The sequence below is a fragment of the Anarhichas minor genome, unplaced genomic scaffold, assembly GCF_050575085.1.
Source record: "Anarhichas minor isolate MPS153535 unplaced genomic scaffold, ASM5057508v1 ptg000003l, whole genome shotgun sequence".
Classification (NCBI taxonomy): domain Eukaryota; kingdom Metazoa; phylum Chordata; class Actinopteri; order Perciformes; family Anarhichadidae; genus Anarhichas; species Anarhichas minor.
The window spans coordinates 12,716,388-12,732,563 of NW_027466449.1; the positions used below are offsets into that span (position 1 = coordinate 12,716,388).

The 16,176-nt window shown below is 39.3% G+C and overlaps 2 protein-coding genes across 2 annotated transcripts; one reads left to right on the plus strand and one right to left on the minus strand.

Moving 5' to 3' along the window:
• Positions 1-1,854: 1,854 nt before the first annotated feature.
• On the minus strand, positions 1,855-4,891 carry r3hdml (R3H domain containing-like). The gene is given in 6 exon segments (XM_076102631.1): positions 1,855-2,016; positions 2,885-3,000; positions 3,249-3,351; positions 3,470-3,588; positions 4,217-4,537; positions 4,877-4,891. Coding segments are annotated over 6 exon segments (807 nt in total). The 3' UTR covers positions 1,855-1,883.
• Positions 4,892-10,583: 5,692 nt separating this feature from the next.
• fitm2 (fat storage inducing transmembrane protein 2) lies at positions 10,584-13,345 on the plus strand. Its single transcript, XM_076098514.1, has 2 exons — positions 10,584-10,769; positions 11,676-13,345. The coding sequence occupies exons 1-2, from the start codon at positions 10,597-10,599 to the stop codon at positions 12,283-12,285; spliced, it is 783 nt and encodes a 260-aa protein (XP_075954629.1). The 5' UTR covers positions 10,584-10,596; the 3' UTR covers positions 12,286-13,345.
• The last annotated feature ends 2,831 nt before the right edge of the window (positions 13,346-16,176 follow it).

Below are 16,176 nucleotides of genomic sequence, written 5' to 3' on the forward strand. Positions count from 1 at the left end.
ATCACCTGCGAGACATCCACTGAAATCTATTTTTAAAATGTGATTTCCACAGTCTCCCAGCTAAAATGGTATTTTCACACCTGTTTCACTCCATAAAGGCAAGTTTTGCTCCATCCAGCTCCTTCTGATACAATTATGCCTCTTTCACAGGCACGTTTTCTTTGGACATTCTCAAAATACTATGACAGTTTAACCTGATTTACGTGTACAACCCTGTCCATATTAAGACATTCAGAATTAATCACACACTGTAACAACCATGGTGTGTTTTTATGGTCTTTATGTGATTTACGGTCTCTTCATGAATAATTCGACATTTGTGTGAAATACAGCCTTTTGGCTTTCTTGCCAAAAAATTGGATGAGAAGATCGATGCCATTCTTTTATTTGTACATTAAATATGAAACTACAGCCTGCAGCCAGTTAGCTTAGCTTAGCATAAAGCCTGGAAACAGGGCAAAGCTAGCCTGGCTCTTTCCAAAGGTAACAAACCCTCTAGTCTAAAACTTACTAATTAACATGTTAATGCACATTTGTTTAATCTCTCTTTAAAATATAGACAAAAACAAGTTATGGTTTTACGGGGGTTCATCAGCTGGACTATTTCTCTGCATGACTTCGGGAAAGAAAACACAATTTGTGGGTTTTACAGTTCAGTTTTTGAACAAATTAAACATGGTATGCTTATTAAGCAGCTTTAGATGTGCTGATAAGCAACTTTGTTACCTTCAGGCAGAGATTGTTTCCTTCAATTTATGTCTTATATGCTAAATTAAGTTAACGGTCTCCTGGCTGTAGCTTAATATTGACAGCACAGACATGAATGGCATCTAACTCTCAGCGAGAAAGTGAATACCGGTAAGCTTATTTCCCAAAATGTCAAACTATTTCTTTTAGTATCTGTTGAGGCATTAACGGGTGATTACAACTTGAAGACTACCAGTAATTTTATACAGAGTTAAAAACAACCGATGTAATTATAGCCTACTAACCAGAACTGCACATGAGAAAGCTGAGCAGACACTTTCCATTTCTGGACAAAGAGCTCTTAAATAAACAGTTGTTACGGTAAGTGAAGGGTTGAGCTTGGCTGCACTTTACGCTCTTGTTTTTTGCTGGGCGAAAATGGTTTCTATATAAAATATTTTACATGTTTGCTGTTAGTGGCTCAGTGTACGTGTGTGTTTATGAATTGGTTGGTAGGCACAGCTGATTCCCTCATATTACAGACCATAAAAGCTGCATTAGTCTCTTGTTTTATGGCACAGAGATTTAATGAGGTGAAATGCAGGACAGACAATTTCCTGCAGCAGCAGTGAATGAACACGAAGAAGTGAAAAGCCAATATATAAATATACAGGGATATACAGAGTCATCAGTTATTTATAACTTAATTAATGTTCAGTCAGGCAAACAGACAACCGTGATTTAATCACGTTGACTGCAGGAATGACTTGACAGTTTTTCACACTGAACAACAATATTTAATCAGGTAAGAAAGAGAATCAATAACATATTCAAGGTTATATATAATCTGTACAAGAAAAGTGCTTCATTTTTGCTCAATGCCTCTCAAAAGTCAATAAAATTAATCAATTACAAGTGCAAAAACTCTAGATAGAAGTCTTCAAGAAGTATAAACTGGGCAACTATTTCAAGAAATGAAAGACATTATTTAGTTTCTCACAAACAGCAACAAACAAATAAACATTCATACCATTAACTCACTTGTGTGTGAAACATTCATTCATTAAGATGTACTTTGAATGTAGTGGTAACTGGACAGCTGCATCATTTTGTTATAGCCTTTGTGTTGGTTAAAACTTGACTTTGGATGATGACTTTTTTCTTCCATTAAAACACGTTTCAAACACTGTGTTGCGTTAATATCTTGTAAGTCTTTTGGGTTTTCTCTTTGGGGAGCACTGGTTTCTCCAGCAGGAGCCGCCGTAGCTGGACGGACAGACAGAACAAGGCTTCCCGCTCTTATAGGGAGCCTCTCCCACCCAGTTCCCCCTGAAACACAAATGAACATAATAATATAGCCATAATATTAATAATAACTTTATTCATGTAGAGTTGACAAAGTGCTTTGACAGACAAAGCAGCAAGGCAATAATAACAACAGAAAGCAGTGATGCCCAACAAAGCAAGACAACTAAGGTAAGAGTTAAACCTGGATAAAACAGTACAATAGATGAAATGGGGAAAAATACAATAAAAATAAAATTAAAATAAATACAATAATTTAGTGAAATAATTTAGCAAAATCAACAGTAAAAAATAAAGCAGTAAAGCGACGACATCACATAAAAGCCAGTCTGTAAAAATAGGTTTTAAGAAGTGATTTAAAAGAGATTACTGATCGTTCCAAAGCCGAGGGGCCCTGATGGCCAAAGCACGGTCACCTTTAGTTTTCAGCCTCGACTTTGGAACAGAAGGGCCCCACCTGAGGATCTAAGGCTGCGTTTTGGCTCATTAGGATTCAATATTTCCTCTATAGATCTCTGTAGTGTTGTAAAAATCACAATGTTTGCATATTTTCTGGACAAGAAATGTGTTTTGAGTTGTTTTCTCTTTTTGAATAGCCAACGATCAATAAAGAAAAAAAAATGTTAATGTTATTAATGGCCAATTTATTAAGAAATTCACACCACTATTGCAGAATACAATTTTTTGCGGAAATACACTTATTGTTATATCGTAACCACTTTCAAATCTTTACACTAAATATCATCTGGTTATCTTATTAGCAGACTTTCCTACAGAGCTAGCAAGTTGTTTCCCACGTTTGTAGCTTTTCAAACTTCTCCTCTAACTCTCGACAAGAAAGTGATTAAGTGTATTTCCCGAATGTCAAACTCTTCCTTTAAGCTCTTCTTACTTTATGGAGTAGTTGCAGACCAGCAGTGTTGCCTCCTTCCACGTGCTCCCAAACACGTACATGTTAGAGCACTTCTTCACAGCACATCCCACTCTGTTGGTGCTCGCCCACACCATCTGAGAGGAAACACAAAACACATGTTGATGCTTTTATTCTAGTGGTGTTGCAATATACCCGTATTGACAATAACCACGATATTTAAATATTAAATACAACATTATATGCAGTTAAACTCATCTGTCCAAGTTAATACCAACGTAATTTTTAGGGGAGAGCTTTTATTTAATAGTTATAAACGTCATAAACATATTTACTTAAGCTTCGCTGAGCTTTCTTTAAATGCACAAGATGAATAACTCATAACCTGAGTGTAGTGAGAGCACACTGATCCACTGCATCAGTTCGGGAAGGAGAAGTGATGCCTCTCCTCGTACCAGGACCGGACCAGATCAGTGATGGGCTGGTACCTGTCACATCCAACACACATTCATCCACATCTTCCAAGATATATATATTTATGATTTATCCAATATATGTTAAGACCATAGTCATAAAACCAAGAGTTGATTCTTGTGTCTGAACTACCTTCCTGAGGTGATTGACAGGTTTTGGCCCATGTATCTCATGGCTTGTGTCGGACCGTGATCCCAAACGCATCGTGATGCCCAAGAGCCTGCTGACTTAGCGAGTCCCTCATCCCAGAGCTGTAGAGCCAAGAGGGAGGAAAAGAGAAAGAGACAGGGGTTGTTCATTTCACTCGGTTCTGTATGGAAACAAATAAAAAAAATAAAAACTCTGCTCTTTGCCTTAAAATACACTAAAACATCCATCTGCTCCCTGCTGTCTTGGTAGTTTTTTGTACCACAAAATAAGCAACATGTTGTTTTGTGTTACTATAAAATGGAGTTTTTTTTTTGTTAGATACTAGGATATATTTTAAGATTTGTGGGATCAGGTGTGCAGTTTTTCACTTGAGATGCACTTTTTTTCTCTCTCAAAATCCAATGGGTATAAATGTATTGAAGTCATTTTTATCTCCTCAAACTGGGCTTCCACATATTATAGAGATCACAAAATATATTAAAATATATTACTTTATTTATATTGTGTGTTAATAATCTAAGTCTGCAAAATACCTTGTAACTAATGCTTTAAAATAAATGTAGTTGAGTACAATATTTGCCAAAATGTAGAAATATAAAAAGTAGCATTAAATGGAAATACTCAAGTAAAGTACAAGTACCTCAAAATTGTAGGCTACTTAGGTACAGTACTTGAGTAAATGTACTGAGTTACATTCCAATACTGGTCTGAATCACCATGTTTCCTCACCAAGAACTCCATATTAGCTGCAGGAGGGAAGACCTGAGAGCGGACTCGGTTGTGGTAATCCAGCAGAGCGTTGATCTCTCTGGATGAAATGGCTCGTTTACGTCTGCTGACAGCTCCAGTGAGCATCCTAAAGCCTGACTGTGTCTCAGCTCCGGACCTGGTTGTGTTGAGCAGCTCTGTGGAGCTCGACAGCACAGCAGCAGCTCCCATGTGAGGCGTCATCCACAGGGTGGCAGCCAAGAGGAGCTGAACACCAGCAGCACCCATCTGAGGCCTGTGGAGCAGGAGGAGGCTGCAGCTGCACCACCTCCCTGCACGACTCTGAAGTGGAGGCGAGTTTACATCAAGACTGACATTGAAAGAATCTAAGAGAGGTTTTTTACGATTGCACCCTATTCTTTTGGAAGATTCTGATATGTATTAATCGAGGGATTCAGAACAATGAAAATAAACTAAATCTCCAACATATTAAGTATTGCTGCCAAACTCTCTGAAGACTTCTTTTGCAAAAACAGATGACGGCAATTCTTAAAATGAATAGACCAACACCAGTTTAACGGATATTTCCTGGTGGGCACAAAAATATGATTTAGGAAAAGCAGAGATATCCGTTTTTGCAAATATACCCTTATCAGATAAATAAAAAACATAATGACGAACACTTGCAGTCACCATCTCCGACAAAAACATGCAGCGTGTTTAATCAATCAATCAGTCAACAGAGAGCACATTTGTTACGTAAAAACAGGGGGAAAAAACGAGTTTCATACCTTCCTCAGTGGATCCTTTCAAAGAGCAGAGAGCGACGAGGACATCCTCACTTCAACACGAGCCTCTGCAAACAAGCCGGGTTTTCATGTGTGGCTTACAAAAAAACCTCCCGTTTTTCTTCTTCGTTCCTGAACCTACAGTCTGTCTCTGACTTTCCCTCCACTGGAGAGGAAATCACAACCACGGGAAATTGGCTTTCAGAACACAAGTCATGAAATATTTTACTGGTTGTTGTTTAAAAGTTCAACAGCATGTCGGATTTGTTTTATGAAAGAAATACACAAACACACATATATGTATATACATATGAGAACAAAGATCAGACACATGGAGAACAACTGGAACATGAAATGAAAGCTAGGACACAAAATCCATTATGAAATTATATTTGGTTACCATCGTGTGATTGGCACCTTTTGGAAACCCACTGCAATAATGTATTCATGCCCCTTAATAAGGCAAGTTTAATGTAAATTATAGATATGCCATAGAGAAGGTCACATGATCAACTTCTCTGTCACCTTTAGAGTCACTTTTTCCCTTCCGCACCCTGGTAGTAAATGAAGTTGTGCTGGATAGCAATATGTGACTTCTGCAATAGCTCAGGTAGAAGAGAGATAACTCAATTGTCGAAAAATAGTGGTTTCGATTCAATAAGGAAACAAGTGGAATCCACCTGAATGAACAAAGTATCACTCTGAGGATTTTTGTGTGACACCTGATCACTCAGGTAAGCTCTCTGAAGTCAACCCTTCAAAGGTTTTCAGCAGACTTCCACACAGGTTGGGCAGAGTGCAGTCAGAATTTGTGACGTTGTGTCTAAAATGCACAGAGGGCTCCATCAAAGAGACTGCCAGGGCCTCTGGCATGGGCCTACAGAAGGTCAACAACATTTATGGTTGACTTAAAACCCAGGGTCACATCTTGTTGTTGGTCTTGACAACTATTATCTGTGAACCTTTGCACTTGTAGAGTCAGACAGTTAAATATAGCAGTGGCCACATGCATGCCAGTTCTGTCACATAGTTAATATTTCTATCATCGTACATCAAAGAGGGGAGAAATGTTAAGCAGCAATATAAAATAGCAGACAGAATGACACATGGAGGAGTGAGTGCAGTATGTTTGACTGAGGAGTTAAAGCCCTTGTAGATTAAAGATTTTTGGAAAATTCGTGCTGGATAATTTGAAAATCTGAAGTAAAGGAAGAGCGGTGCAGCCAGAAAGTAAATCTACTCAGTGAGTGAGCTGCTTCACACTGAGCAGAAAGAAGGTGGAAATGTGAAAATGATCCATACAGACTTTAGGCTAAAAGAACAGAAAATTGCACTCAGCTGAGCACTAATCTCATCTGAGAATGATTGGATTAGTTTTGCAGGTATGAATATGAGTATTGCACACATAATGTCGATTGATGAAAAGAAGAAGGGATTGCCAAACAAAAATTGCAATTTTTCCTGAGGGGGACATGAATATGAAAAGCCAGAACATGTCGAGACATTTCAATCAAATCCTTAAAGCGAACCTCCTGGTGGTGCCAGAGGAAAGGTCAGAGGATCATCAAAAAGTCAGTAGGATGCATTTGTGCCAATCCATCTAGATGTGGAAATAATTCACGATAAGTGACCTGTTGGTGGCGCTACAGGAAAAGTCAGGGTAGTACCAAATTCACTAGGATTCATTCTTTTTGCAGTATGTATTTCTGTACCAAATTCCATGGCAATCCATCCCATATTTGCCATCGAGCAGTCTGAGGACTGGTTTCTGGGTAAATGACATCGCAAGGATGTCACAACATACATATGCCATATTTGTGTTGAAGCTATAATGAGTGAATGCGCTGATACAATCCACAGCTTTAGTTACTTTGACTTGAACAACAGCCTGAAAAATTGCAATAATTTAATTTCCTATACTGTTTTGAAAATACTAAAACACAAAGCAGTGTCCAGGTGGTAACAGGGGACATTTCTGCAGGCATGAGTCAGGAAATCTGAGAAGAGAATCTTCTGCAGGACAGTCCAAAAGGGACCGGACCAGACCAGACTCCCTACAGCATGACATCATCCGTCTGGTCCGAGACGCTGTCGGGCTTTCATGTACAAAAGCTTGCAGTGACCTTGTCGTGTCTGAAAGGTGAAGAGGAGAACACAGTGGCCTTCCGTATTTACCCGAAAGGGAACATAAAATAAACCTTGCACCAACTGTATTTGAGGTCCCCTGAGCCGCAGCTTTTCTGGTGTCAGAGTGGCCTTTCAGCTGTCTGAGTAACAGCATAGCAGCTGGTTCCTCTCACAGGGTTGGAGTACCACACAACTCTTTCACAGCAGCACTTACACTAGAATTACAGCCTGTTGAATTACATGGCGAGCCAGTGTTTCTGAGAGATTTATGTGTTAAGCAACCTAACCCTAAAACTTGTCATGGGTGGAACTAAATGCTTTTGTCTGAGACGTATGAAGAAGATGCATGCTTTAATCAATGATGAACTCAAAGAGAATCACTAAACTCTGCCATTCCTCCCGACTTTAAAGAGCATTTTGGCATCTTTTTGCTCGTTGTTTTGTTTTTCCAGTAACTTTACTGCTGTGGTTCACTCACAGCTCTTTTTGATGCTGTCCAGCTGCCGCAGGGAGCCGGTATTAATCAAAAAAGCTGTGACCCGACTGTACGCTACCTGCTTAGCACCAAGCAGACAGGCTAGCAACTAGCTGGTGAACAGAGTGGAGCATTTATCAGTGAAAGAGACAGATAGTTCTCACAAGAGCTGGTTGAGACCAAAACAAAGCTAAAAGGAGAGTGAATATTCATTAGGTAGCCGGAAACACAATTTCAAATGAATGCTGCATGTAACTCTGCTGGAGGTGCATAGAGAGGCAACAAGTTAAACTTAGGATCAATGTTATGTTTTAAGGTTATTGCCTTGCCCCCAAGTGGAAAAAAATATTAAATTAATGCAGGTTTAAAATGATTTCCCCTGAAAAGATTCTCTGAAAGGTATGCGTCCATTTTGCAACGGATATAATCAAATGTTCTTACTAGTCATTGAAGGAGAACAAAGCATCGTTCTTAGCAGTGTGAGCAGGCAGCTGGACAGTAAAACAGTGTTGTCAATGGGCAGCCTTTTCTCCTGAGTGTTGGAATAATCTTAGAGCTCAGTGGGAGAAGTTTGTTTTTATAATTCACAGTAACATTTTCCACTTTGCACAGAAAAGGCCTCAGCCGTTTGATCAACCTGACAAGATGTCTCAAGGAGTTTCACCCCCTTCCTCATATTTGCTTGAGATATTCTTTCTCAAAGAGGCTCCTGTCAGTGTTTGCATTTAGCATGTTCACATCGGGGATTTCTGCAGTCTGGCAGCAATAGAGGCCAATTGTGAATGTTCTGCATTATATGCATGCATGTTTTATAGTGTATAAAGGATTTAATCTAACCACAGAAATACTTTAAATTAAATTATGTTGGTGAGATGTCTTCACTGTAATATGAAACCCTATGTTTAGATGCATTTATTTGTGTCCTGCCAGAGTTTGTAGTCTTGCATCAGTGCTTAAAGAACAATCCGTCAAACACCAGACGTGCCTGGAAAATGTCCTTTCTGTGAGGCTTGTTTGCCAAGTCAGAGTGCATCAAGGACAAACTTTGTCCTGCATTCAGATGGGAAAAGATGTATCTTCCTCCAGTGCAATCGTAATGACTCAGCTAGTTTGCCATCATCTGCACCAGGCAGTGCATGAATTAGAATGTTGCACACAATCAGTGAAGATTTATCCAAGTTGTTTATTTTTGATCATTTATTTAATCCGTTTATTCAAGTACTCAAATTCAAGATATCTTTTTCAAGAAAGACGTGTGCACAAGATAAGACGTAAGCACTACAACACATCATAAACATACACAAAAGACCACATAAAGCAAAAAGTTACAAGGGGCATTCAAATGCTTGTGTACAATGTTTGATTTGTTCAGTTTGAACATGCAGTATAGCTCAGATCAGAGGTTGGGTACTTGTTACAGTAGAGCTTTATAGATAAATAATGTAGAAAGTAAGATACCAATGATGAGTAAACGATGTATTCCCTGTGATAAAGCACAGTGAGACATGAATTATTGAGGTATTTTTTAAATTCAATTTTGACTTTTCGTTTTCTTGTCCATCGGTCTTAAAAGCGAGTCTGTCATCCACTCAGGTCCACAAATATTTACAACATTTGAATTATTTCTATCTGGTTACATTGTGTCTGTGACTGCGGTTTCATTGCATTGTGGTGGTCTCTTGTTGAGGACAGCTTGTGCCATAAAACCTGACACCGTGACCCCCTGACTTACATCCACATGCCACACTACAAAGCGCCGTCTGAGCAAACACGAGCCACAGCAAGAAAGGAGTGTCTGGCTGAAACTATCTCTCATTCAATACTAAAATGTCTCTCATATGTTCAAATATTTCAAACAATGATCCTGAAAGATACTAGATTCAAATTTATGTCAACGGTCCTTTTTTGCAGCCAATAAATAACGTCTTTGGTCCCTAGCAACAGTTGCTGTGGAAGAAAATAAATTACCACCAAAATAACGACAAATAGGACACAGCCTACAGGACTTTATATGTGTTTCTGCCTGATGACCCCATTGAAAGCGAGATGGTGTATCTCAAGTTTAATGTTTATCCTCAAGTTAAAAATGTACATAAATGAATGTACAAATACAAGTACAAAACTTGTACTTAATTACAGCACTTGAGTACTCAGTTACATTCAACTGGTTTATTCACTTCCTTCTGATTGGACATATTTTCAGTCTCATTTTGGCTGTTTTAAGAAAAGATTGTGTCTCTGGGTTTTTGCGGGTGCATTATTTACAGATCTGACAACATATAATAAGAATTTAACAGTGGGGGAAAGTAAGTAAGAAGAAGTAAGTAAGTAAGTACATTAACTCAAGTACTGTACTTAAGTACACATTTGAGGTACTTGTACTTTGCTTGAATATTTCCATTTCATGCTGCTTTATACTACTTTATACAAATATTGTACGTTTTACTCCTCTACCTTTATTTTAAAGCTTAATTTCCTTTGTATATTTATTTAATTGATACACAATATAAATACTAATATAGAAGAACTATTATATTATTATGTTTCATTACAGGTTAAGCTATACCCAACTGTATATAAAATAATTAAATTCAAGCCCACCCTCACCAGCTGCAACATTTAACATGATGTACACATTAATGCATCAATAATCACCACACATATAACTTAATATACATACAACTGAAATGGACCATTCTGCATGAGTACTTTTACTTTAAATATATTTTGATGACAATACTTGATTAAAATATCCTACTTCTCCACCGCTGTTTACACTTGTGTTTACATATCTTTAATAAAAGTATAATAAACATGTAGTCACAAAGCAACTACTGCGATATGGTAATACGGTCGTACACTATTATAGACAATAGGTGGCGGTATGCACCTGAATTCAGCGACTTGCTCTCCACATTTAAAAACAGAGCGAAGAAGAACACCCGGCCGAAAAGCCTCATTGGTTGAGCCGCAGTGACGTCAGAGTCACTCGGCTGGTCAGCGCTGTCAACATGGCGGCGGTGGATGTCATTGTGGACAACTTGGTGACTCTCTGGAGGATACCAGCCGTCCGACAGAACTTCCACTGGATGTTTTTGCTGATTTCGGCGGTGGGATCGATCCTGAAAGAGCTGGAGCTCGTCCCACAGACATATTTCAGCAGCAGCAGAAATGCGCTGAATGTGTGAGTAGTGCTAATAGGGGGTTGTTTTGCAAGCTGAGGGTTGACGTTATCTAACAGAAATAATGAGTTTAAACTCTTGTGCTCACTGTGGTTAAACGCTTTGTGGTGACCTGCTGGTAACAGTGAGGTGAAATGACCATCTTCTGATTTTCCCGGACTGCGTTGAATTAAAGTTAAGCTCCGCCCACGTAATTTGGGTCAAAGGTAGAATGTGGCTTCTGCTGACCGCTTGTGTAGGCTAATGTTAGCAAACTATCGGTAAATGATAACCTCTAGTGTTCCTGCAATATGTTTCAATGTCTTTCTCAGTGAAACCTCAGGCGTTATCCTCTTATTAAAATGTTGTATGCTAGAATTCATTAGATCCATAAATAAATGTCAATATTTTAAAGCTCACCTCTTTAGCTTTAGTAGGAATTATTAGAGACAACTGATAACATTTGCTGATTCCAGCTTCTCAGACGTGAGGATTTGATGCTTTCCTTCATCATGCATGATAGTAAACTGAATATATATTTATATATATTGGGGTTTTGGACTGTTGGTCAGACAAAACAAGACGTCTGAAGGCGTCAACTTGGGCAGTGGAAACATATTCCAGACATTTTTCACCTTTTTATGACATTTTATAGCCAAAACGAAAAACTGAACTCATTTTCTTCCAGTGTGAAATATTGCAGGAACACTTGTTATCTCCTCATTCTAAGGTGTGTTAAATATGGGAGTATTCATGAAGTAATAAAATGATTTTCATGGATGGAATTACTTAAGATGGATAAATCTATGTATTAATACCCAAAGGGGAAACTAGTTTGGTCGCCCATGCACAGTGGCAAATAAGAGTGCTGATAAATGTAGTCATGCTAATTATTACATGCTAATGTCAATGCCCCTTTCCTTTTGCAGGTATTTTGTCAAAGTATCCTGGGGGTGGACGTTGCTGCTGCTGACCCCCTTCCTCCTCCTCTCCAACTCCACCTTCAGCAGGAGCGCGTCCTTCCTCGGCCGGCGGCTGATGTCTCTGGCGGTGGCGACGACCATCTGGTACGTCTGCACCGAGACCTTCTTCTACATCGAGGACGCGACGGGCTCGTGTTTTGAAACTGACGGCGTGGACGTTATCAACAAGGAGTTCACATCCAAAGCCAGCTGCAGGCGGGCCGGCTTCCAGTGGCACGGCTATGACATCTCGGGGCACTCCTTCATCCTGGCCTACTCGGCTCTCTTCATCATGGAGGAAACGGCACCCATGGCCTTCCTGAAGACGGCCAGTCTCTCTGCACTGCCCAGGATGGTCCTAAACCTGCTGTACGTAGCCTTGAATCTGATAGTGATCGTTTGGGTGTGGATGTTTGCCTGCACCTCTGTTTACTTCCACGACCCATCTCACAAGTTGCTAGGGACCATATGCGGCGTGCTGGGGTGGTATCTGACATATCGGGTTTGGTATCTCAAACCTTTGTCACCAGGACTCCCTCCTCAGCGCCACCCAAAAGGACTGAAACAACACACCTGAGCTGCAGTCATACGTTCCTGTTGTTGCAGCCATCCTCAAAACAACGCACTACTTTTCACGTTATCTGTCGTCTGGTCCAAGCTGGCCGTTCTATTTTAAGCTATTCCCTCCTCACAGAAAGGTTGTTTAGTACAGGATGGTGTTTGGCAGCTGCTGTTCCCAAAATGACTCTTGGTAATCTGAGATAAAAAGCAAGACGCTGCTCTGCTGCCCAGCTTTCAGCCTCTCACCTTCAGCCTCTGAGGCTTGCATGCTGCACCATTGTTTCTACCCCAGTTTGTTGCCTTATAATGTTTGACTTTTGGATGAGTCATCACATATTTTAGATGACTGAGTGGGAATATTTGAGAATGTTTACAGCTCCAGCTGCATAGCACTGATGTGTATTTTTTACCAATGTAAAGAAGCTACACTTTCTTTTCTTTTTTTTTAATAGGAAACTACCTGCAGAACAAAGTCAGATCAGACACTAACTGCAGTGGGCCTAAATTATTTACTAATTGATGAGACGAGCTGTCGCATATGGTTTGGAGTTACTGTGACTGTGTGCCAACACTCTATGTAAAGTTTGCTCAGAGGATGGAGAGCTTGAATAGCGGGTTTAAAGTTAATTTTAGTTGATCATCATACAGACTTTAGCTGTAAGCCAGCTCTGCACGTGGCAATTATTTAAAAAATGCGCTCCGGTTTAGGCTGGAAATATCAACAATTGTTGTCGTTATTAATTAATCTGCCCAATATTTAAATGGTCAAAAATGTCCATTACAATTTGTATTCAAATGTGATGAATGCAACAAATCCTCACAATTGAAAAGCTGGAATCAGAGTGTGTTTGGCTTTTGTGCTTAGAAAAATAACTTCACGGATAATTTGATTATCAAAAGTGTTGTAGTTTAGTTTTCTGTTATTGAACTAATCGATTAATCAACTAATAGTTTCAGTTGTAACTTGATTTGTTGTCAACACCATAAAGAGACCAAAACTGAATTGATCAAACGCCTGATGTATACTGTTCCTCTGTACCATGGAGCGCCAAACTATTAAAAACACATCAATGATTGATATGGACACTGACCTTTATTTTCACTCCCTTATACAGCGTCCCGCTCTGATACGTACTCCCTGGATAATCTGTTTCATTCTGCATCTGAAAATCGTCCCCAACAAATGCTCTATAATCTATAATGAGCTGCCAGGAAGTTACTTTTATTAATAATCTGAAAGTTTAAGTAGAAACCAATGGGCTTGAGTCTGAGTGCCACAGACTGAGCAGGAAAGTTATAAAGTGTTAAAATAAGGTTAAAAAATGTGTTGGTTTTGGTACCAGCCTTATCTATGGGTACATGTAGATCATAGTGGTATTTTTTATGAATATAGATTTCTAGCATTGATGTGTGCAGTTTCTTGATGTGTCAAATACACAGTTACAAGCTCTATAGAGCAGGAACATATAGGTTAAAATAAAAACCAGGATCTGTTTCTTCCATTTTCATTATTTATTTGTCATTGATGGCAACTGAATAAATTAAGGCTTATGAACAAACATCATAAAAAGCACCATAAATAAATGCATATATATATATATATATATATATATATATATATATATATATATATAGAAATATAAAAAAAAAATGAAAAGTAAAAAATAAAAAAATACTATAGTGAAACATAATGGCCACAAATCACAACTAGGATTTCTTGACTTGAACTCTTTGTGTGTGTGTGTTCAAAGAAGTACAGATCCGACCCCTCGGGCGGCGTGATTTCAGTCTGAAGAAGCAGTGGAGTCTGAACCGCTGTGCTTGTAATCGAGAAGCATTCACAATGATTGGCTGATTGTGAAGACTCTTGACATTTCCCCCTGCAGTGTCATCTGCTGTTTCGTCAATTAACAAAAGAAGTGAGTGTCTGAGAATCAAAAAGTAAACATAAATGACAATTAAGCAAATTTTATAATTAAATGGCAACAGGAAATAGTATTTTACACTTTGTGTCCTCTTCCTTACTTCCAAACTGGGAAAAATTCAACATATATATTTTTTTTAAATCTTCTCTTTTGTGCCATTTACATCACTGCTGGTCATGCAAAAACAGTTTGAAACCAAACACCCTCCATGTTTCCTTTAATGCACATCTCAAACGTCTTCTTTTCAAATGGCTGTACAGCACTATCCATATCAAACATGAATCTGAACACAGTGAACTCCAGGTTCTACACCTCTGCTTTCTGCACAAGAATCAGATTTATTATCGGCTGTGACACAGCAAGTGGATGCTGCTTTTGAAAGGAGCATTGGGCGTCGTCTTTGGTTCAACGTTTTCTGCCCCAGCAGCTAATCACCACCTGCAGAGACGAGTTTCTGTAGCCGGAGAAAACAGTGAGCCTCCTAACTGGGGGAAAAATAAATGACCTTTCATTATCAAAGGCTTGAGCTGTACAGAAACACTGTACTGACTCCTTACTGCAAGAAATGTCTGTATAACCAGCCATAAAACCAAAAGCAGCTTAGAGCTCCAGCCAGTACCTCGCATAATGAGTCAAACCTAAAGAGCGCACTGTTCAGGAGCAGAATTAGAACATGTTAAACCCTGGAATTCTGACGAAGAAAGGCTCCCATTAGGGGTGAACAGAGTGTGGAGCGGGAAATGTACACTGCATCGACAAACAGCGAGACAGCTGGCAAGGCTAGCCAAGGGGGGGGGGTTCTTTTTTCTCATCGTACTCCTTTAAAGCCTTCAGATGAGTCAGCTTCTCCTCCCCTGTTCCCCTTATTCAACCTTTAATCTCATTAAAAGTTCAGCCCAGTAAAATGAATGAAACAAATGTATAATTAAAAATATCTATCTGTAAAAACAATCTTGCATCTGTCAGGAGGAGTCGGCGACAAACAAACAGCAGTTAAATCCAGTTTTTCTTTGCTCCGTATTGCTGGAGGACCATTGTTGAACACACGGTACACTGCAGGTGCTTCAAAGGTTACAGTTAGCAAGAGAATATTTAGGAACTCTGTGGTTTTAATGTTCGGTAGTGATCATAAATTCTGCCTCTGGGCAGCGTTCGTCCATCACGAAACGCTTACACAATGAGAAAGTACCCATGCAATGAGATATACATCCTAAACCTAATGCAACACTATTTGTGCACATAGATGCAGAATTTACAATTTTACTACCAGTTCAGCCAAAGTGTAACTTTTCAAACACCCAAGTTTTGTATCGTCTGAACTCCTGCTCGGCGACAGAGAGGGTGACGGTGGACCAGTGTGTGCCGTGTGATCCGTGGTGCTCTAAATAAACTGACTTAGTGTGTGTCTCTTGTGTTTTGCTGTGTGAAGGGTGTACAGTTAGTTCAAATGAGTCGTTCCACATTGTGGGAAATGCAGTTATTCACATTCTTGCCGAGAGAAGATCGACAGCTCCAAGGCCCGTCCGTAAAATTGTATGCAGCAGCTTGATAATTTAGCTTACACATATAACCCCAATGTGTGCCCGTCATGTACAGTGCATTCAGAAAGTATTCAGGCTCCTTCACTTTTTACATGGTATGTTGCAATCGTTTCTTGCTCTGATGTGCATTCTCAGCTGTGAGTCATTGAATAGACAGGTTTGTGCCTTTCCCAATTATGTCCAGTCAGTCGAAATTGACCTCAGGTGGAATCCAATTGTACAAGGTGTAAAAGCTTCTGAAAGATGATAAACGGGAGACACCTGAGCTAAATGCCAAGTATCATCGCAAAGGGTCTGAATACTTTTTAATGCTTTTGCAAAACAAACTCATGAATCTGTTTTTCTCCTGGTCATATTTGGCTATTGAGTGTAGATAGATTTGAGCAAAAGGCTTCAACATAATGTGAAAAGGTGACGGGGTCTGAATACTTTCTGAACGTA